The sequence below is a fragment of the Orcinus orca genome, chromosome 13 (genome assembly GCF_937001465.1).
Source record: "Orcinus orca chromosome 13, mOrcOrc1.1, whole genome shotgun sequence".
NCBI lineage: Eukaryota > Metazoa > Chordata > Mammalia > Artiodactyla > Delphinidae > Orcinus > Orcinus orca.
Genome location: NC_064571.1, coordinates 50,687,302 through 50,711,723, shown reverse-complemented (window position 1 = coordinate 50,711,723; position 24,422 = coordinate 50,687,302). Strand labels below are relative to the sequence as shown.

At 36.4% G+C, this 24,422-nt stretch overlaps 1 protein-coding gene and 1 long non-coding RNA gene across 26 annotated transcripts in view; one reads left to right on the top strand and one right to left on the bottom strand.

Moving 5' to 3' along the window:
- NRXN1 (neurexin 1) overlaps positions 1 to 24,422 on the bottom strand; it is a 1,124,566-nt gene that overhangs the window by 123,369 nt on the left and 976,775 nt on the right. For 15 of the 25 annotated variants that reach the window (XM_049695935.1, XM_049695934.1, XM_049695940.1 and 12 more), the window contains 2 exons: positions 19,336 to 19,425; positions 17,641 to 17,960 (listed from right to left, as the gene is read on the bottom strand). In XM_049695935.1, coding sequence (XP_049551892.1) covers positions 17,641 to 17,960; positions 19,336 to 19,425 — 410 coding nt within the window. The remainder of the gene's footprint in view (positions 1 to 17,640; positions 17,961 to 19,335; positions 19,426 to 24,422) is intronic. The other 10 variants (XM_049695948.1, XM_049695947.1, XM_049695952.1 and 7 more) reach the window with 1 other exon arrangement.
- LOC125960816 (uncharacterized) overlaps positions 4,193 to 24,422 on the top strand; it is a 999,117-nt gene continuing 978,887 nt past the window's right edge. The window contains exon 1 of the long non-coding RNA XR_007470862.1: positions 4,193 to 4,218. This is a non-coding gene — a long non-coding RNA (uncharacterized LOC125960816). The remainder of the gene's footprint in view (positions 4,219 to 24,422) is intronic.

Genomic DNA, 24,422 nt, shown 5'->3' with positions numbered 1-24,422 from the left:
CAGCCAAACCTGGCTAAGGTTAGAAAAACCACCTAGCTGAGCTCAGTCCAAAGCGCAGAATCACAGAATCTTGAGCTAAATAAATGTTTCTAGTGACAAAGTTTTGGGGCAGTTTGCAACATAGCAAAAACGAATTGATACACAAAGTAAGTGGGGGACTTTAAAAAAAGGGTAAAACAAAATTTATTTTAATCAATTTAATTAAATAAATAGAATACTTTTCTTTAAGTAGGAACAGTTAACTTTGAAATGATAAAAAAAATAGGTGATAACTACACAAGGCTATTAAATGTCATGTATGGTTAGGTTTGAATGTAAAATATTTCTCTCCTTTGTATTTGTGTTAGTTTCTGAGTTTCTTTTTAGCAAAGCAAGCAGTAATTTTGCTCTAATTGCCATTGGAATTAACTGGAAAATGTCTTTTGAAGTCAAAGTAAAAAAAAACCTGGAATGTAGGAATAACAAAAATCCTCCTCTCTTTCTTCCTAACACCCCTCTAATCTCTCTCTAATATTTCTGTTCCTGACTCTCTGGAACAAATTGAAATTGGACACCAAGACAAAACTACACCTGGCTTTCCATTCTGGCTTTTCTTCATTGATGAACAGTGCATTATGAGGTCAGAAATATAAGACCATTTCTAAGATTCCATTGAAGATAAGATAGTAGAGAGAATGAAGGCTATTTTGCTGGCTTACCACATCATCTCCTTCCAACCATCAAAAATGAATGACAATAAAATAATGCCGAAGAACTCAGGCCTTGTCAACCACAGAGCCATTTAGAAGTTTTGCGATTGCTCTTTGAGTCCAAATGATTATTGCTAAATTTTGTCAAACTGGGAAGATTAAAAGGTTGTAGAAATGCAATACCATAAATACTCAAGCAAGCAGGAACTGCTTCAGAAGGTTAAGTTAGTGAGGGGAAAGAGTAGGAAGCTCAGAACTCAGAAATTATAAAGAACGTTGTTTTCTTCATATTTCGGGTTTTGTTAAAATTTGAAAACTCAGTCAATTGTGGATATAGAGAAGACTTCTCATCTGTGTTTTGAATGTGAAAAGCAAAGGGCATTCTTTTCTGCATAGGGACTAAACGCAGTACCAACACATTTAATTTCCTCTCATCACGGTAGCAATCTCAACGTCCAGTTCAAGTTGGGGGAGAATACTGATGCTTTTGTGTCTCTCCCTCCTGAGGCTCCACTAAAACAAAAGCTAGAAGAACAAATACGGTATGTAAAGCCTACCAGTGAAGAGAAAAAGTATGCAGTCAACAAAATAAAGAGATTTCCAAACATGAGTAGAACACTAGAAGGGAAGAGTTGATGAGTGAGATAAGTAGAAAAATGCACAGCTTGGAATACAATGCATTGAGGTACAGGGGATAAAGTCAGTGACAGCCAATCTGGAAATGATCTGGAAGGAGACCAGCAGAAAATATACACAAAAGTCATATCGGTTGGCACCCTCTACTCTCTGACACTGTGAGAGGCTCTAGGTCTCCAGAGACGCTCAGCTCCTAGCATTGACGCCCTTGTGTTATTTCCGCCCCTTGGGTATGGAGGGGCTAGACTACCCGCAGTCATGATAGAATGTCACTTCTAAGATTAGGTTATGAAAAGTCTGTGGCTCCCATCCTAAGTAAGCCCCAGACTCTACCCCCAACCCTCCTTCCTCTCTAAGATCACTTGCCCTCGGGGAAGTGAGCTGCCAGCATTCATGAAGCAGCCCTCTGCCCACATGTGAGAGAATAAGGCCTGCCCACAGCCATGTAAGTGAACTGGAAAGTGAATTCCCACCCTCCAGTCAAACCTTTAAATGAGACTGCAGGCTTAGGTCAACAGCCTTCACTCCAGCTTCATGAGAGACTGTGAGCCCAAGGCCCCCAGGTACGCTTCACCCAGATTCACCTAACCAAAAAACCTGTGAGAGAATAAATGTCTGTTAGTTTAAGCTACTAAATTTTGAGATAACTTGTTACACAGAGATAGATAATTAATATAACCACCTAAAATATAACAGTAGCTTTTTGACCCCAAAGCAAAAACAAACCAACAAATGAAAATCCAGGTCATTTTTCTCTTAAAACCAAGAAATTGTCCAAGGAAAGGCAAGGCTCTTACTATGAATGTTCTCTTCATTCTGGCATTAGGATGTCTGCTCCATGTCTGCCATTTCCAAGGAAAAGTCGACCACCCTACAAGCTCTGACCACTCTCAACCTGAATAGGGTCTCCTATCACACTCAAGAGCAAGCAGTAACACTGGTGCTGAAGAACGGAAAGCACAGATAGGAGATCTCTGGGGGGCGAAAGGAAAGATTTGATAGAACTCAAAGAGTGATTGGGAATTTAAAGTGATGATCCAATAAAAGTAAAGGAAGAAATGTAAGGAAAAAAGATGTTGAGGAACTTCTGGAAAAAAAAATATGGAAGACAGGTATAATTGAAATATGAAGCAAAATAGAATGTCCTGATTATAAGCAATTGATAGGATGGAAAGGAATCCATTTGAACCTGACCCTGATGAAATTCTCCTTTGAGCAGTCCAGGTAATATAATATTGGACCCATAAGAAAATGAACGTAATCTTAACACATAAGTGAAATGGGCATTGGACAATATTTACATAGTAATGATAATCTCAATCTGCTTTATTGCTTTTCCACTTTATACTCCTCATAGATAAAATATGGAAGATGTAGTTGTGGTTGCCAAACAGTATGTTAAAATCTCTGGAAATATAATGAGATGGTGAGATCTAGGGAAGCTAGAGGAACAGGTAGGTGTACAATATATTTACCTTACTAATGCGGATACTCAAGAGATACTGTTGTATATTAATGGAATGAGAAATAGAGATATAAGCCTTCATTCATAAATAGCTTTCATTCTCTCTAATATCTTATCTTAAATGGAATCTTAGAAATGGTCTTATATTTCTGACCTCATAATGCACTGTTCATCAATGAAGAAAGCCATCAGTTCATAACAGAATAAGTGGGTCATTTGGCTGCCTTCTGATGTCTTATTTTCCATCTGTTGTTATGGATTAAAGATATAAATATACTATTTAAAGTGACAAAAATAACTAATATATGAACAAAATTCAGAGGAAAAGAATAAAAGGAAAATGAAGGGATTAAGGCCAGGAACTAATCTTCAGTATTCTTTCTGGAGATTGCATAAATATTATATAAAAGGGATAAAAAATTGGAAATGTAAGCATATTATTTAGAGATATGGAAATAATTACCAAAAGAATTGTGAAAAGGTATCATCTCGGGGAAGTAAGACTAGGGGTAGTAAGGTTGCTACTGTTTACACATATATCATCTTCTAAATCATATTGATTTGTTTTCATGTGCATGTGATAGCTTAATGAAAATAATTTAACAATGATTCCCACTTGTTTTGCATACATTCAGCAAAGCATAAAAGTAAATTTTGCCAGCATCCTGTTATTAGCCTCAGAACTAGGGTAAAAGAGCAGGTTATAATTAATGTTATTACTTGCAATTTGAGGTACCACCCATTTAAATATATTGTAGTTTTCAAATAACCCACACAGCAAGAATAAATTCCTTTGAAATTTCCTAGGCTTTGTCTAGATTTGTCTATCATCAGGAATTCACTCCACTCCCCAAACTTCATTTAAGTCTTTGTGTCCAATTAGTGTTATGCCAGCATGTCCCTCTAATCTCTTCGTTTAATTCTCTAGTTCTTTGTACTCAGTTCTCGTTTGAAATTGCCAGTGAAAATATCAGTTTTTACATGCTTAAATTCAGCAGTGACTATCTTTCCAGAACATTATACACTTTCCCCAGTTCTGTTTTCCAGCAATAGTCAATGTCTAAATATCAAGCCTATGCCCAGCTTTTCTTGAAGCCTTGTCGAGTCTCTGGTGCAAAAGTGGGTCTGTAATGGGTCTCACAGTACGAGGCTTCCTCGTTGGTTTCCTATTTTTACCTGTTTATTCAGCTTGTCAAAATTAGCTGGAGATATAAAAAAATCGGAAAAATGGTTTGAAAATGTGAGTTCCTGCCTCTTCAAAATGGTCCAAATACTACACGCAATTCTGAAGTGACTGTTAACAATCTGACTGTGGGGAGGTCAGCTTCTGGGGCAGACAACAGGGGGTGCTTTGCTGTAGATAGTTTAAAAGCAATACTAAATCTTACTACAAGTCAGCCTGCTTTTTTTTTTTTTTTTTTTTTTACAGTGCATCAGCAATTCTAAACTATGCCAGGGATAAAATATTCCTCTAAAGGGGGGACCATCAACACTGCCCCTTCCCCACCTAGGTAAACCACCATAACCCCAAACTGATGAGACGGTATTCAACCTCTGGAAAAGCATGTTACACCCACTAATCTGTAACCTGTCAGTCAAAATTATACTGCTTTGTACCCTTGTCTTTTCCACCTTAGGGACAACTACTGAACTATCCTTCCTGAACTTAAGTGAATGTTGGTAACACAAACTGAAATGAGAATCTGCCTCCTATATATCCTATTCATGTCTTTCTATTAAGTGAGACCGCATATACTTAAGAACGACATCACCCTTTGTTTTAAAACTGTGTATTTACCCTGCATATGAAGGAAAAATTCTGTTGTTCCCTTCTTACATGTATCTTTATTCTCTGCAACTATTGATCAGTCCGGGAAAATTTACCACTAGGCAGCAGTCCGTATTTATCTCAGCATTGGGATATGCACTTTGGGTGTTCATAATTTATTTATGCAAAAACTATTTACTAAGTGTCCATTTTGCACCAAGCACATTAGGTGCTGAGCCTGCACAGGTGAATAGGGCATAGGTTTGGACTTTCAGGTGCTTGTCAAAAAGGAAAATGAAATAAAAGTTAAAGGCTCTGATAGATAAATAACTACCTGTATGTCTACTTATCTGAATATATATTTACCTATTTTTCCAAAGTGCTATGAAAACAAGAAATGCATCCTGCTTAGGGCTGTTCCGGAAAGCTTCAAGTGAAATGCAAGGTCTAAAATCATCTCATACCATTAACATTAGCAAAGCTTTAGAACTTTACAAAGGTAGAGTCAATTACTGTGAGTAAGATCACAGGTACAGTTGCAGCACAGGAAAAAAGAAGGAAACAGGAACATTGCTGGCAGAGGGAGTAACACTGCAAAGACTGAAAACGGGAGGTTGTATTTTGTTTACTACTGCTAGCGTACCAATGATAAATTTCAGATTGGGTACTTTAAGTAACATGCTCTTTTTTTTTTTCCCTTTTCTGAATCAAGTTTCCAAATAATGTGGAATGCAAAGTCACAATGACAAGAGTATATAAGACAATGAGGCAATGAAATAAACCACAGACAACTTCAGTCATAAATATAATTAAACCTCTATCTAAAACTATAATGAAAATGCTTACTTTGGATAGTAGAAAGCCATCAGTTCATAACAGAATAAGTGGGTCATTTGGCTGCCTTGTGATGTCTTATTTTCCATCTGTTGTTATGGACTACCATGTTGACTCTGTCTAGAATTATTACTAATGGCCAGTTGATGCTGTGCAGGGAAAGGTCAGATACAGGAAATTCACCACAAAATGTGAGAGAATCTTGACGAATCCTTTTTACTTCTGAAATATGGGCATTAGAACAAGAGAAACTCCCTTTAGTGGAATGTGAATATTTTCTATTTTCTTTTGAAAGAAACTGATACTCTCTTTGGACCTGTGGACACAAGTACTTACACTGTAATCTAGCTGTACACACAATCTTTTGATACACATTCAGGGATAGTTACCGTAGAGGTAAGCTAAGAGGTGTAGAAAATATGAAAATAAGCTTCCCTCAAGAGTTCCAGGTCCAAAGTTTTCCTGCTGAATTTTTCATGCTGGGTTACATTTAGTGAAGATCTCGTAAGAGCTGGCTTAACATGGTACAGCAGATAGAGACTCCTCATGTGGTTACCTGCCAGTATCTCAGGGAATCTATAGTTGAATATATTTGTTACACAGTCCTTGGATGGTGTTGATCAAATTCAGGCCCATTTCTCTTATTTGAGATTTGCGTCATCTTCTTTGCATCTGTAATGCCTAGAACGGGGTCTGGCACACACGGAAGGAAGAAAGGAAAAAAAGGAGCAAACAGAGAGAAGGAAGAAGAGTGGTGGCAGAATGGAAACGAGGATGCTAAGGAAGGAAACAATGACCACCTACTTTGTGCCAGATGCTATACTAAGATGTTTGCTCATGCAAATTTAGCTGATCTAAAGAATCTGTCACCACGATAAACATGATTCTAAAGTTCCCTTTACTACTGGCTCATGTTTTACTCCATATAAGAGTCCAACACTGAGTTCACACACATAACCAGCAGCATCCAGGCTTCCTCTACAGCACAGTATTTATTCCATGGAGGGACGGAGGTGATTCGGCTCCCCCACATGCCTTTCAGGGGAGCCTCCACATCCCTCTTGACTAGGAAAATCTTAAAAGAGGACAAAAGGGGCCTGTACCACCAGCTACCCTATCAAACCTATAGACAGATGATAACATTTATTTTAGAAAAAGTTTTCCACAGAATGTGGGTAATTTCAGACTCAGAGTAGTGTCTAGCACATTGCCAACACTCAGGACATGTTAAGTAATAAAAGGGTGTTGCTTCAAATCACTTGCTATTAAAAAAAGACTAAAATATCTTCCGTCCTGTCAATTTGTTTCAGGGTTTCAATTGTGCCAGTGATGCTGTTAATAACAGACTGTACATCTGTGATGTACAAAAGCTTTACTATTGTTGATTTAGGGCACTTTGCATTTCATGTACGGAGTCTCTACATATCTGAGAAATGGTTGGTTCTTGTTGTACAACTCTGTATCTCTAGGTACCTCACACTCATCCTCAGGAATTCAATACCTTGCAAAGTGCATTTTATATGTTAGGTACACAAAAGATATTTGCTAATTCATAATTTTAAATAAAAGTATTGCAGATTTATAGGTAACATGCATCATGGCTGAAAATAAGTAAGTTAATAAAAACAAATATACACTGCTATGTTTTCATTTGTTTTAATTATCATTTACTATGCTAACGGAGAAACTATTGGTTAACACTGGTGTTATTTGTCTGCTTGAGAGCCTACATAAAGAGAACAGTGATGATGAGAAGACAGTGAAAACTGTTTGGTTAGTGCTGTATAGGGGCAGATGAATTAACTAGATCTCCTCTTGAGGTTCCAGCCTAACGATGTTAATATATTTTTCTTGTTGGGGAACTTTTCAGTGATGCTAACTGATAAGAAAACCTAATATAGGCACTAAATAATAAAAATTTAAGAAATCATCTACTACCGAAGGCAATCTACAGATTCAGTGCTGTCCCTACCAAATTACCCATGGCATTTTTTCACAGAACTAGAACAAAAAAATTTAAATTTGTATGGAAACACAAAAGACCCCAAATAGCCAAAACAATCTTGAGAAAGAAGAATGGAGCTGGAGGAATCACACACCCTGACTTCAGACTGTATTACAATGCTAGAGTCATCAAAACAGTATGGTACTGGCAGAAAAAGAGACACATAGATCAATGGAACAGGATAGAAAGCCCAGAAATTAACCCATGCACTTATGGTCAAGTAATCTATGACAAAGGAGGCAAGAATATTCAATGGAGGAAGGAGAATCTCTTCAATAAGTGGTGCTGGGAAAACTGGACAGCTACAGGTAAAAGAATGAAATTAGAACACTTCCTAACACCATACACAAAAATAAACTCAAAATGGATTAGAGACCTAAATGTAAGGCCAGACTTAAAACTTAAAACTCTTGAGAGGAAAACATAGGCAGAACACTCTATGACATAAATCACATCAATACGTTTTTGGATCCATCTCCTAGAGTAATGGAAATAAAAGCAAAAGTAAACAAATGGGACCTAATTAAACTTAAGAGCTTTTGCACAGCAAAGGAAACCATAAACAAAAGGAAAAGACAAACTACAGAATGGGAGAAGACATTTGCAAATGACGTGACCAACAAGGGATTAATTTCCGAAATATACAAACAGCTCATACAGCTCCATATTAAAAAAACAATCAAAAACCAGGCAGAAGGCCTAAATAAACATTTCTCCAAAGAAGACATACAGATGGCCAACAGGCACATGAAAAGATGCTCAACATGGCTAATTATTAGAGAAATGCAAATCAAAACTACAATGAGGTATCACCTCACACTGGTCAGAAAGTACATCATTAAAAAATCTACAAATAACAAATCCTGGAGAGGGTGTGGAGAAAAGGGAACCCTCTTATACTGTTGGTGGGAATGTAAATTGGTGCAGATACTATGGAAAACAGTATGGAGGTTCCTTTAAAAACTAAAAATAGAGTTACCATATGATCCAGCAATCCCACTTCTGGTCATATATCAGGAAAACATGAAAACTCTAATTCGAAAAGACACATGCACCCCAATGTTCATAGTGGCACTATTTATAATAGCCAAGACATGGAAGCAACCTAAATGTCCACTGACAGATGAATGGACAAAGAAAATGTGGTATACATATATACAGTGGAATATTACTCAGCCATGAAAAAGAATGAAATAATGCCATCTGCAACAACATGGGTGGACCTAGGGATTATCATACTAAGTGATATGTCAGACAGAGAAAGACAAATACCATATGATATCACTTATGTGTGGAATCTATTTAAAAAAGGATACAAATGGACTTACACAAAACAGAAATAGACTCACAGACATAGAAAAGAAAATTATGGTTACCAAAGGGGAAATGGAGGGGGAAGCATAAATTAGAAGTTGAGGATTAACAGATAGACACACTATATATAAAATAGATAAACAAATAAACAACAAGGACCTACTGTATAGCACAGGGAACTATATTCAATATCTTGTAATAACCTATAATGGAAAAAAATCTGAAAAAGCATATATATATATATATACCTACCTACATACATATATATACATATATGTAGTCACTTTTCTGTACACCTGAAACTAACACAACATTGTAAGTCAACTCTACTTCAATAAAAAAAATCATAGAGATTTAAATTTAATCTTGATACTAGTTTATTGAACAATACTTACTGTTTAACATATATCATGAAAGAAGAAAAAGCATTGTTCATAATAAAAAGATATTCCTTTGTCCTACAACTGAGACTTGAAATATCAGAAAGGGAGCCGACCTCACCAGTTCTTTCTGAGAAAATGCTCACTGAAATTACTGCCACATATTAATTAGATACAGAGTTTTAAGTCATTCTATTTCCCCCATGGTAATAAAAATGATATCAAAAGAAATTGTATCAAGAATCATAAACCCAACTTGGTCTAACTCACAGCTGGAAGTACTTGAAGTTTTTCATTTCCAAGTTGAAAAAGGAGTATATCGTGACTTTTAAGCTCCTTAATCAAGACACGTTATTGAGGATACTGACAGAAGTCATATTTGCACGATTCAGTGTCATACTATGAATGAGCTTCTGTCTGAGAACAGCTGGGAAACAGGTATATGAAATTTCTGGGCTGCTCTGTCAACAGTGATTTGAGATTGTGTTGGTGGTGGTGGTGATGGTGGTGATGGTGGGTGGAGGTGAGTAAAATAGCGATAGTTCTTCACTACCCACTAACAGTGGATAGCGGAGAGTTCTTCATTATGCAGTATATTTAGGGTCCACGGTTCTCTCCCACTAAATGCCAGTGACAACTCTCCCCTGAATCATTTCCTGCCTCCCACCCCTTCTCACATCTTGTTCTAGGGGAATGGTGCTGCCTCCTTGTGGAAAACACATTCAACAGAGAATTCAGCACAGTACATACCACACCATTTGAGTTCTGATTTAGAAACATCCATTCAGAGCTGTTTTCAAGGGCAGAGAAAATATCTTTAAAGGTAAGAAAGATGCTTTAATTTATACAGTGTACTTGAGGAATGCTTTTCAAACGTAACTATCATTTGTATAATGGTTACATGGGTCAGACATTTTTTTTACTTCTCTGTATTTTAGGGTGAACCATAAGAAATTTTCTTTTTTTTGGTAATACAAATTGTCAAATAGCAGTAATTGTATATAGTTCACATACTATACTGACTCATTTAATCCTCACAATAAGCTTGTGAAACCAGCATCCCCATTTTATAGATGGGAAGCAGAGGTATTGAGAGGCTAACTTGCCTAGGGCACATAGCTAGTATGCAGGGAAAGTAAGGCTGAGATTTTTTTTTTTTTTTTTTTTTTGCGGTACGCAGGCCTCTCACTGTTGTGGCCTCTCCCGTTGCAGAGCACAGGCTCTGGACGCGCAGGCTCAGTGGCCATGGCTAACGGGCCCAGCCGCTCCGCGGCATGTGGGATCTTCCCAGACCGGGGCACGAACCCGCATCCCTTGCATCAGCAGGCAGACTCTCAACCAGTGCGCCACCAGGGAAGCCCAAGGCTGACATTTAAGTAGGCATTCAGGCCCCTGGAGTCTTGCCCTTGACCCCTGTGCAATACTGCCCCCTAACAGCCCTTGCCAGTGGTGCTTCTTCAGACTGTCAGCTCTCAGAAGGCAGAATCAGACTGAGAGAGACTGGCAGGAGTATGAAGGAGGGAAATAGGTAGGTGAAAAAAGGAAAGGGCTTTCCAGGCAGAGGACAGAGAGGTGTGAAACAGCGTGACCTCTAGAGGTTTCTGTTAGTAGTTCAACAGGATCGGGGAAAAGAGTGTGGAGGAGTGGAGATAAAACTTCTAGCGAGGCAGACAGGAGGCCAGCTGTGAACAATGGACCCTGACAACCATCCAAGGAATCTGCTCTTTGTCCTAAATACCTGGATGTATTAAGGCCCATATTTGCATTTTTGAAAGAGCAGCCTGACACCTGGGTGGAGATCATTTGAGCTAGTTTAGAATATGAGGATATGAGAAGTTTGAGCTAGTTTAGAATATGAGAAGGCAGGAAGTGATGAGATTCTGGACAGAGGACCTATTTAAGGGCAGAGGACCAGATCACCCCAACGTACTCTGAAAAGAAGCTGGCTGCATAGCCTTGGGGAAGTTACTTAGTTTCTCTCTGCCTCAATTTTTCTCATGTGTAAAATAACAAGAATAATACCAAGCTGCACTTTCTGAGTCTTCATTTCTTCCTCATTCACGTACATCCCTAGAATTTGATTACTCTTCTGATTTAATTAACAAGACACTTATTAGTTAGTGTCTTGTGTCCTTAGGACCACACAGGGCAGGGCATGCAGAGTTCCCGCCCCCCCACCCCCAATGTTCTTTCATAATTGATGCCATATCACTAATAACCTTTCCATATCTATTCAGAAAAGATTCCCGTCTTATGCTTCCCCCGCAGCCCCAACGCACAAGCATCCCCTCTCCTCTCTGCTTTATTCCTATAGCACTTGACATCCCATGTATGCTGTTTTAAGGTTTATTGTTCATCTCCCCTAACTAGAATATGAGCTTTGTACAGAAAAATCTAATTTTATTCAATGCTGTATTTCCGGTGACTAGAACATTGCCTGGTATATAGTAAGTGCTCAGCAAACATACGTTAAGTGAATAAATGCATGGATGGGTGGATGGATGGCTACTTTTGTCTAGAACTAGCCTTGTCCAAAGATGTCTCAAAACCAAGGTTGCATCCACCGAGAGCACCTTTTCATCCAGTGAAACCTCCAGACCCTGAAGAATATGCACTGAACACATTAATTCTTAAAATAAACTCTAAAATGTATATATCCTAGAACTTTTGCTTACCCACAACGAGGGGAAAAACACCTTCTAAACTGAAGTGCTTACCTACATTTAAAATTACAATGAGCTGCACTTTTCTTAGCCAGCACCATTCTTCTTAGTTTCAGAAGAATATGCCTTTGTATATATTTTCAAATCTACACCCAAGTGTTTTTCTTTTCAGTATGCACTAAAATTTGCAGTAGAAATGTACATTAGTTTAAGTGAATTGAGCAGAATGATTGGACTAGGGAAAATAAAACTAATTATTCATGTCACTAGTACTTTAAAATGCAGAGTAGTTATCAGGAACACACATAATTATAAGTAATGCAGTTATTTTTTAATAATGAAGCCACAGCTAAGGTTAATTAATACTTTTAATAAAAAAATAAAATTTTGTTCTTTGAAGTTACAATATGTTATTTGTTAGTTTTAGATATTTTTCATGGAAATATGTATGCACTCTGCTTACATTTTTCAAACAAATAGTATTAATTGTTTATGAGTATCTCCAAAGCCACCAGGAAGCAATAGCAGTGTGTGACACATTCAAACACTCTTTCTTTGCTTGAATCCTAATTGGGATTCTTTTTGGAACATTCCATAGGAATCAAATGCCAATGACTTCAGTAGGAAATGAAGATACACGTCCTGACCACCTACCAATGTTTTAAATCCTCGATAGTTCCTTTTCTTGAGTAGGTTTGCTACCTCCACTCTGAAATAAGCCTAACTAGATTGTTCCAATACATTTCATTTATATTTACTGATTCTGCCCCAGTCTACAATTTAATTTCTTACTAAGAGTTGCAAACTATAGTCCCTCCAGTCGAAAACCAGAATCTCTCAAAGCCTTATTCTGTCTCCCTTCTCAAGATTTTTTTTTTTTTTGGTACGCGGGCCTCTCACTGTTGTGGCCTCTCCCGTTGCGGAGCACAGGCTCTGGACGTGCAGGCTCAGCGGCCATGGCTCACGGGCCCAGCCACCCCGCGGCATGCGGGATCTTCCCGGACCGGGGCACGAACCCGTGTGTCCCCTGCAACGGCAGGCGGACTCTCAACCACTGCGCCACCAGGGAAGCCCCCTTCTCAAGACTTTTGAAATGAGATGAAAAGATTTTTGAAATGAGATGAAAAGAAGATGAAAAAGGCTATGGATTCTTGAAACCAAGTAAGGATACCAGAATCAGCTTCTGCTCTGAATGAAAGGACAGGGCTTCTCTATTTATTATTCTTATGAAGTATGATTTTCTTGCAAAGATAGATTTTATATATGCTGTAAAAGTAGAATGGAATATAATTTACAGACGAAAATGGGATGCTTTTGAGAGTCAGAAAAGGATACTATTAATAATTACATCGGTACACCAGGTACACAAGAGGACTACACAGGCCAACTGAGATGCATGCCACACTGTGTAAAAGTCAAGGGTGAAATCTATGCTTTATTAAATAAGCATCAGAAGACCTAATTAAGAGTATCATCACTAGAGTCAGTGAAGTTTTAGAGCTGAGTACAATTCAAGAGATTCCTAAACCCACTTATTTTAGAGAGAGCGCAAGGCCAAAGTGCAGCGAGGTTAACCCACCTGTCCAAGTTACACAGAAAAGGTAGGTGGTTGTGTTGAAATTGGAAACGGGTCTCCTGATTCGCTGTGATCTATTTTACCATACCTCCTCTAGGCAAAAGGGATCCATATTGTCTACGGTATGTAAGTAACTTGTAAAATATTCTTGAAGGAAAGAACCACAATATCACAAAATGGGATACAAAGCGTAGACCAAAAGAAATTTCACAATCTTGATCTGAAAATAAATAATTTCCTTTCTTTACAAACCGGCAACCAAAGGGAATGAATATTGCCCTTTGCATGTTGGCGTACTTTTACTCATTTAAGTAAATCTACAAATACATTGTAAGACATTGGCAAATTATTCAGAAGAAGGGGAAACACTCAGCCATCAAAAATCCCAAGAAGCTCTCAGCATCCTGAAGAACTTAATACTGTGAATTATTTGCAAATATTCACTTTCTGAGATTAGCCTTATAGAAAGTCTCTCTTTTTTAGGATGAGTGGGTCTTATGGAAACATTTAGATATTAGATATCATAAGTAAAACAAATTTTTATCAACTTTATATAATCCATATAAAAAGTACTGTTAATATTTTTACATTCACATTTTTTAAAGTCATTTAATCAGAAAGGTTGGTAAATGTCCTCATTATTTCATGACATAGATCATATCTTCCTGAAGTAAACATCAGTCTTAAAATTGATCATCATTCAGAGAAGAAAACCTTTTTTTTTTCTTTTTAAAGCATATTTACTTCTAAGTAGGAATGTAAACAGGATCTTATGGGATGACATTTTGTGAATACTCTTTTATATTCTCTGACTCTGTGAAAACTGAAAATTCTCCCCTACTACTTGCCCTGCAGGATGGCTGAACAAACCTCATCTCATCTATCTGAAATGAATCCAATTTAATTCTGCTTGACCAAAAATCTGTTTCCATAGTTCGAAAACATGCAATCACCTTAAAGTACATTGCCATTGTAGCTATTGCTGAGGAAAATACACCTTGATTGAGAAAACAGTCCAGTGTGGCTTTTGAAAAATAAAATGACCCTCCCTGGTACACAATTTGGTAAGGCGGTTGATGAAAGTAGGCAGGTCAAAGGTTACAGTCTTAGAATTAGCATTACAAATCACTTGCATATTTAAATGTCAAGACTTTGACAATTCTAACAAACATTTAAATTCTACATATATCAGTAATCTCTTTGTAGCTGGAGGGCAAGATAAAAATCAACTGTGAAGTAAAGTAAATTTACAACAAATTATTCTGTTACTCAAAAATAAATAATTTGCTTTCTTCCCTAGTAGTTTTTCCCCCATACATTCACATCTTATTACCTGTAATCACAAACATATCCTTTTAAGAGAGAATTTTTTTTTTTGCTGTACGCAGGCCTCTCACTGTTGTGGCCTCTCCCGTTGCTGAGCACAGGCTCCGGACGCGCAGGCTCAGCGGCCATGGCTCACGGGCCTAGCCACTCTGCTGCATGTGGGATCTTCCCGGACGGGGGCACGAACCCGTGTCCCCTGCATCGGCAGGTGGACTCTCAACCACTGCGCCACCAGGGAAGCCCCAAGAGAGAATTTTAAAAACTTTTAGTACAACTTTAAAACACTGTTGTTGAATATTTGTAGTATATTAATCCAAATTATTTAATTGCTGTTATTGGTCTGTTAAAAATCTAAAGATTTAAAATATGTATTTTTTAATGAACCTAGTAATCTTTTATTTAAGTCAATACCTCCTCAAATGAACCAAGTAATTATTAATTGATCAGATCATTTACTTCCATAAACCACTGCTATCTTTAAACATGTTATAGCTTACAGTAAAAGAGACTCTTTTCATTGGCAATTAATGGGCAGTTAACTGTTTTCCTTTCACATTAGTTAATATTATAAAATGCATAAATTTTTAATTTCTTCATTTCTAGGTGTTTAACTTGCAAATGAAATAGCCATTTTACAAATGTTTACTTAAAAAACAATTTCTTAATACATAGCAAGTACTAATTGATAAAAAACATAAAAGTAAGGCTGATAATTCTTTCCTTATTTGGGGATACATCTGGTTTACCTAGTAACTTAAGCAGCTGTGATTTCATTAACGATGAAACAAGACTACTAAGAAAAAAATCTGATCATTTCAAATTTTATTCACAAGAACATTTCTATTTCCGAATGTCCTAGAATGTCCTCTTATGAATTATTTTACATAAAGGAAATAGTCTATCATAGCTCTGTGTTTCATTTTCCTATATCAGATTTGCCTTAATAACCTGCTTATCGTTAAATAAACCGTAAACCAATAAACACAATAACAAATCATTAGTGAAGTATTAGAAAAGAATATCAAACGGAGCTGTTGGGCATGCATAAATCTGTCTAAAGACACAAGTCTTTATCCAAGAGGCTAAGTGCAATTACTAACAATCTTATAAACCCAAACAAGACACAGAAAATCAACAAAATGATTTTACTCTAAGCACACATTCTTACTAAAATGTCTATTTCATAAGGGAGGGGCTTTTTGTTTGGTGTTCCTAATGTATCCCCAGCGCCTAGAACAGTGTATGGCACATGTAGTGTGATCGGTAAATACATATTGATGAACACCCTGTGAGACAGCCCCTTTTACTTTGTGGCCAAATGCAAATTTTAAAAAAGGAGAGAGAAGAAAGAAAAAAGTGATGCATATAGGTGTATAATATGAAATACTACATTTATAAATTTACAGACTTTACAACTTTTTGGTCATCTCTCTTCTTCTAGGACATTTTCTCTTTCTCTATTCTGTTCCTCCCACTCCCTCCTACTCAAAGTAAAAATCAGAATCTATTTTCTTCTTTCTCTGGTAAACATATGTTAATTAGTAGATAGGGTGCTGATCTGAACAGAATTCATCTTCTTTTACTCTCTTTCTAAATGTGACACATGATCTATTTCAAACATTTGAAATAAAAGCAATTTAAAAAATAATTGGTGTCATTCTTGCTTCTTTAGTACGTGGTTTTCTAGAAAAGTAAGAATCATATCTTTGGAAAGCTTTACATGGCACCTACTAGAGACATTCACTAACTACCAAAAACAAAACAAAAGCAAACAATCAAGTTTGGGCCAAGAAGAACACATAATTCTGAAAGCATTAACAACAGAATATGTACAAAGGCTATAAATGTCAACAGAGATCTAATAGAATTTAATAGAATTTCAACAGCATTCGAAAAGCCTTTATGAAATGTAAGCTCTGAGGCAGGTGTTTTTTTTTCTCTTCTTCATTGATGTAATGCCAATACTTAAGCCAGTGCCTGACACACAGTAGGCAATCAGTAAGTATATCTTGATGGAATAAATATACTTCCTACTTGTACAAGTGTGACATTTAAAACTTGTTTTTCAAAAATTTTAGACATAAGATTGAAAAATAAGCTCATTGAAGTGAAATATGGGTGAGGGCAGTTAGCTATATAATGTATGAAATATGTTGGCCCAAGACAGTTTTTTTTTTTTTTTTTTTTGCGGTAGGCGGGCCTCTCACTGTTGTGGCCTCTCCCGTTGCGGAGCACAGGCTCCAGATGCACAGGCTCCAGATGCACAGGCTCAGCGGCCATGGCTCACAGGCCCAGCCGCTCCGCGGTATGTGGGATCTTCCCGGACCGGGGCAGGAACCCGTGTCCCCTGCATCAGCAGGCGGACTCTCAACCACTGTGCCACCAGGGAAGCCCCCAAGACAGTTTTTAAGTACCATACTTTGGGTCTTTGTCCTCAGATAAACTAACAGTGTGTTTTTCCCATAAACAGTAAAATAGTAGACTTATCGCTCACGATGAGAGCCACATGCCTACCAATTCAAAATTTTCAGACTTCAAAATACAATAGAAGTGCTATAGGCAATTTCTTTTTTAAGATGTTCAAATTTGCTTTTATTTTATTTTGATGAAGTGCTGAGCTTGAACAAGGCCTTTCAGATACTTCACTATTTGACTCGTTCATTTAACTTAAAAAGTGAAAGACCTGTGTACTTAGTAGACAATCCCCTCAGCTTGGGCTAGACCAAGGTTATTCAATCAAGACCATCAACTAACCACACACAAACCATCACAAAGCAGTATATATCAATAAAAGTTCACAAACCACAAACCAACAGCATATACACATTTCATCCTCAAACTGAATTCATTATATTAAGCAAGTCTTAAAAAAGCCATAATGCTTGAGATCAGAAATAATCCCATTCTAGAAAAGACACATATGCAGAAAAGTCCACTTTCATAATCACAGATCCAGAATGAAGAAATGAAATCTGTGTACTCACCTGGCTAATGGGTTCTTTTGTAGGGGGCTTTCCTCTTCTGGCTGTGCTAGTAGCCAGGGTCGTGGTGGTCTCCATAATTGACGTGGACATCTCTGACTGCATGGCAGTGGCTGTCGACTCAGTTGTCATAGAGGAAGGCACTTCACCAACCAGTCTCACATTTCCCACTATGGCGATGTTGGCATCATTTTCGGCTGCCATATTCAGAACTTTCAAGCCATTGTAGTAAAGCCCAGAGAGCTGACCCTGGAAGGGCTGGCCCTGCTCTTTCCCGCCAATTATTATGGTTGCTTGGCTATTGAAGATTGTGAGCTGACGCCCTGTAAAAATAATATTACATACATGCAAAAATGTTGACTGTGAACTCTACATTCTACAAAGGATGATAAAACAGATCTTTCATGGGGTGGATAATGAGAGCAATAAACTATAAGAGAGGCATTTGACTCATAATTCATTGCTTATAAATGAGGTGTCCATGAAATGCATAATCATTGGCAAATACTTGTAAATTCTCAACTTATTATAAATGTAGTGCTTTTGCTAAAAGACCAATCAAAGATATGTATTATAAATTAATTTTTAGTGGATTCCTTTCCCCTTTTACCTCAAGACCTTATACTGTTGGTCTCTTAAGTCTAAATTGTTTAATTAAAAATGAGATATTTAATATTTCAAGTATTTGTCATTCTAAAATTACCACTGGTAGAAACTCATCTATAGCAGCTGAAATCTGATTTTAAATTTATGGTAAAAATTTCATAATTCACATAATGGCCACAGGTATCTATATGCTCTTCTTTAGAAATGTGTATTTTTTGAAGGCAATAGTCCATTGTTATTTGAATTATTCTGTTTTCCGGCAAATACACTGAAAAGAAACACATAGTTTACACTGAGCGTGTCAGAGACAAAAAAAAATCCAAAAAGATTTTTCTGATTGGCTTTCAGCAAGTCTATTAAAACAAAACAAAATGAAAAAAAATATAGCTTCAGATGTAAAAAGCAGCTTCAGCAATGATACACAAACCGATGGAGAAATTATGGCACATTTCCATCAAACAGCAATCCTCAGCACAACAGTACCAATATCATCAAATTGAGTATCCAGTTTTAGCAGATTGCTCTCTGTTCATAAAAAGCATGCACACAACTTTAAGTTCAGTTTTAATTAGGGCTTGCTCCCAAATGCTCTTAGAAGGTTGCAAACGTTAAAGGGACTTCATTTTGACTGGCAATCCATATTGCCCACTATTTAAGATGCCTAGAGTTTAAACCAAGAGTTTTTTTTTTGTTGTTTTTTTCAGGACCATAATGAAGATATCAGAACTACATATATTTTAGTTAATAATTTAGAGGCTGGAACATGTAATATAATCTATAAATGATTTATCATTTTGGGTTAATGCTTGCTGTGAGTACCTTCGTAGATTGAGTTAGTGGATTATATTTAACAGTCCCTTTAACCTTAAGTTAACAGGGTAAGATTATTAAACAGCTGGTACGTCTAAAAATGTATAGAAATTATTATACAAGGAATGCAAATATTACTATCTACATTTTACTGTTTTAAATTTGTTTTTAATTTAGTTTTACGGAAAATTTATTTTTTATGTTTATTAGTGTTACAATGAAGTACTACTTGGTTATGTTCAAATTATTTTTTTATTTGAAGTTTTAATCAATGTTTTTTACCTTTGTCGAGTAGCCATTCATCAACTACTCGACCAAGTCGATATGGAATTCGCTGTCTAGCAATCGCCAGGCGCTCGTTATCATTGTTTCCTTTAAAGTTTAAAGAGACATTTCATTGGTTAAAATCTGTAAGGTCAAAGGTTAAAAGTTAATACTTAAAGCTTGAGCTATACAGTTGCCACATGATTTTTTTGAAATTTGGAATTTTAAAAAGTTCTACCTAGAACATTTCATGTTTCAGACTTGTCATTCATTCATTTATTTTATTTTAGCAAACAAAATTATTCCTATGTTAATTGAAAATTAGAAATCTGCATTTGAGCTAGGTTATTAAAACTTATGTTATAGACAGACCCGAACAACCAATTTAAACAGCAAATAATAGCTTTACCAAAAAATGAACATTGATCTCAGGGTTTTGTCTTTTTGATGTTTCTTATTAACTAGTTAAACATGTTCAGGTGAAACAGGTTTAAGTTTTCAAAATACATTCAATCTCTTCTTATTCCAGATTAGTAATTTATGAACACCAAACTTAATACCATCTTCGGCACACTGAAGCATCTAAAATAGGCCTAGCATACTTTATGTCCTATTCAGAAAAGAGAAATTCTTATTCGTCTCATTTAAGGAAACCACAAAGTCTGAATAGTTCTTGTATATTCCACACAAATTGGTTTATCAACCACTTGGACATCACAAGGGAATACATCTTGCATCATCAAATATGTTATGATAGGAAAAGGCTTTGACAAAAGTGACTTTGAGTGTCCTTCAGTTTCATTTAAAACTTGACAGATTGAGGCGTATGACATTTGAAAAAAATTATGTGCTCAAATATTTGCTTTTTATTAAACTATTCTAAAGAAGGCATGATAACTTCAGGAACAAATACAAGCCACAACAGTGGTCCCTATTCATAGCTCTAAACTAAGTGGGAGCCTTGATTCTTTGAATAAAAAAATTATCTGATAAAAACATAGTTTAAATTGACCTTGAATAATGCTTGCAAATAGATGACTGTTTTCTTGATCTATGAAGCACTTAGGAAGAATCTAGACTGCCATCTCAGCACTCAATCGTGTATATTGCCAGAAGCGTTTCTATTCTATGAAAATTAACTAATGTGGAGTTTTGAACTAAGACATTTTGGTAATAGCTCACGTGAGGACTCAGAGGTGAAAGAAATGGTGAATGGTAGGTAGTACTGCCCACAAGAAAAGACTGAAGCATTTTACTAGGGAAGATAAAAGATACATTTTTCTCAGATTTAGAATAATTAATAAATGTTTTCTTAGGCTAGTTTTATTTATATACTATACTTACCACAATAAACCCACCATATTAGTCACACACTTTTAGAGAAAGAGAAAAGAACTATCATTTAGACCTTATCAATTTGTCCTTTGAAGTTTTATATGACTGAAAATATTTCATACATTAGTATTTAATTGAAAATGTAAATACCAAAGTGGAACCAAATATATAGTTTAATAAAAACATTGATATCTAGCTCTCTGTATTATGAAATTATTAAAATGTTATAGTATTTTATCCTATGGGAACATATTTTTGGTATATTGATAATTTTTTTAAAAGGATAAAATAGCATGAATTCCAAGCCTATCTTTGTTTTCAAGAAGTGTGTACATTTTACGTTCTCTTTTGTGTGCCTGTATACATATATCAATATATTTGGAAAAAGATACTAAAATTTAGTATTACTTGTCTTATGGCAGCATGATTCTTGATGAATATGTATTTTGGCTTATATGTGATTTATGTAATGAACATGTTTATGCACATAATTTGATAAGCAAATTAAATACTTTCAAAAACACATACCCTTTGCTCTATGGACTTGTTTGTAGAGCAACACTCATACCAATTTACACTATTATACCTCTCCTGACAACTTTATAATTATGTGGCCCCTTGTGCTGTTTTTCATGCTAGAGTGTTCCCATCATCAGAAATGATCTATTTCCTCAGACACCGCCCAAATCTAGGCTGCAAATCACCTCTTGCCCAATTACTACTACAATATAATAACAGACATCTCTGCATCCTCTCCACAGCAATCCCACCCATTCTCCACAGGTCAGCCAACACCCTATCAGGCTGCTTGTCTATTATAACCCTCCCATTGCCTTCAGGATAAAATCTCGACCACCTGATGAGGCTTATGATGACTTCCATGATCTGGTCTCTTCCCACCTCCCCTGCCCCATCTCATGGCTGTCACTGTCTTGCTCTCCTCTTTCCATCCTCATGAGAATTCTTTCAAATCTTCTAAAGCCCTCTTTTTACCTCTGGACTTTTGCACTTGTACTCCCCTCTACTTGCAAGATTTTCCTCACTCCCATCCCATCCCATCCTCACCTTTCCTTAGCCAAACATGACTCATTAATGAAGTCTTCTTGGCAGGAACATTATTTCCTCAGGAGGTCTTCCCTGATGTCCCCAAGTTAAATTAGGACACCTGAATATATGCTTTCCTGACACCTGATACATGCTCTTTTGTAACAAGCACTGACCCTGTAATTGCATATTCAATTAATATTTTCTCTCTGAACTCTGAAATTCCATGAGGTCAGGTATTATGTGTAGTGTTTATTGTTGTATTCTCAGTGTTTGCACAATATCTGTCAGAGAACCTCCTATGAAATATCTGTAGAATGAAGTAGCAAAGGAAATCTTGTTTTAAATTCTGATAGCTTCTGTGGCACCATTATCTCATCTCCACAGGCTAAAAACATTCACAGGAAAGCAAATACTTGTGCCAGAGGATAGATCACATGTAGCTAAGCCTCCCTTTGTACTTTCCAAAGGAAACATCAAATATTTCAATTATAATTTTATGTCTTTAATGATTATCACTGATTTGAACATCCGTACAATCAGTTCATTATTTTTTTTTATAATAACTGCCCTGTGCCACAAAATAGATAAACATAGTTATTATTAGTAGGGAAAGTAGAGAGAAAAGTCTTAAATAATACAGCTGGAGGAAATGGAAGCCTTTTGAATGATTTTGAAAAGAGTACATAAAAACGCAAGAATACATATACACCCACATGCATACAGACATACAATTTGCCCTCATACCTTTAACTGGCACTCACAGAACAATTAACATGATCGATATGGTATGATTTAAATCAACAATAGTTTCTGAAGATTCTTGAGACTCAGCTAAAAAGAGAACCTACACTGCATTCCCAATGAATAACAAAGAGGTGATCTAACAACAACAAGAAAAAAATAAGAGTGGGCAGCAGAGATAGGTATAAAAAGACACACTAATTTTTAAGACAGATACCCACACAAATGGGCTCATACAATCCCATAACCCATAGATTTCAGATGTCTTCTAGTCGAGAGTATTTTTTTAATTGAAATATTTGATTTTGAAATCCAAGGACAGACTTTATTCTTAGTTGGCATAATGGATAGGAAATCAGATGGCGCTTACTTCACTATATGTTGACTTTATTCTCCAAATCCTTTGTTTTTCTACTAGAATATAAAACTAATGACTTTTCTTGTGACAAAATTGTATATAGGGGCTTCCCTGGTGGCGCAGTGGTTAAGAATCTGCCTGCCAATGCAGGCGACATGGGCTCGAGCCCTGGTCCGGGAAGATCCCACGTGCCACGGAGCAACTAAGCCCGGGTGCCACAACTACTGAACCTGAGCTCTAGAGTCCACAAGCCACAACTACTGAGCCTGCGTGCCACAACTACTGAAGCCCAAGTGCCTAGAGCCTGTGCTCTGCAACAAGAGGAGCCACCACAATGAGAAGCCCACACACTGCAACGAAGAGTAGCCTCTGCTCGCCACAACTAGAGAAAGTCTGCACACAGCAACGAAGACCCAACACAACCAAAAATAAATAATTAATTTTTTAAAAAATTGTATATAAGTACATTATCAACAAACAAAGGCACATCTAAATAGAGTGACAATGTCTTCCTAACAGATGATTCCCAAACCCCTCTTAGTATTGGGTACAAAATAGCTCCGATTGTTTAAGTTCACCAGGAATAAGCCCACATTTTGCCTCTACTTCATGATTTTCATTAACAAGCTGCACGTGGAAAGGCATAAATGAAGTACATTATTTTAAGAAAATGCCCTAAAAGCATTTCATTCCTTTACAAATTCATGGTGATATGTTATTTATAACGTATCCAATAACTCTGCATGATTGTATTCATTTTATTTAATCCTGTCCTTACTTTGATATGCTTCTAAAACTTTACATGCAATATAAAGGACATAAAACAACCCATTTGATCGGGAAAGGTCAAAGATAAATATAATTTCTGATGACCCTTACTTTTCTTTGGAAAGTGTTGGGATCTGATACCAAGCATGCTGGGATGTAGAAACACTACATGGATTTTCTTTGGACAGTCAAATGTTGCAGGCTTATACAGATAGAAGAGGTTAAAAACAAGGAAAGTGTACCTGAAAATTGAAATCAAATGAAAGGCGAGAAACTATTTTCAACTTCAAGTATCCTAAATCAGAGGTAAGGATAAAGCAGTAATGACCCACTTGTCAGACCAATTCATTTTGGAATTATAAAAAGTGTCCAAGTAGAGTTTCAACTTTTTAAAAAGCATGCAAATCAACTACGATAATCTACCGAATACATGAATTAGGTTTATAAAGCCAGAGCTTCTCACTGAATAAAGGATAATAATTTAGTTGCATACTTCCTTTACCCCAATAAAAGTGGAATGAGGTTTTTCTTTTGATTTACTTTCTTTTTCTTCCAGTTAATTTTATGTGGGTTAAAATTGTTGTTACCTCCACTGAAAATGTCACCAGCAACATACATGTCTCTGCTGAAGTAATTTTCAAACAATAAAACGGTATGTAAAATTTGGTTTACTTTTCTTTGAATTGTTGAAGGATTCAGTAATTTTTTTAATTAATAAATTTTTAAAAAATTAAATATAATTGATATATAACATTATATCAGTTTCAAGATTCAGTATTTTTGACAAGAAGCAGGACCCATCTAGTAACACTACTACCAATTGATAGGTTCTAGCTCTAATTGGTGTGGCCATTTG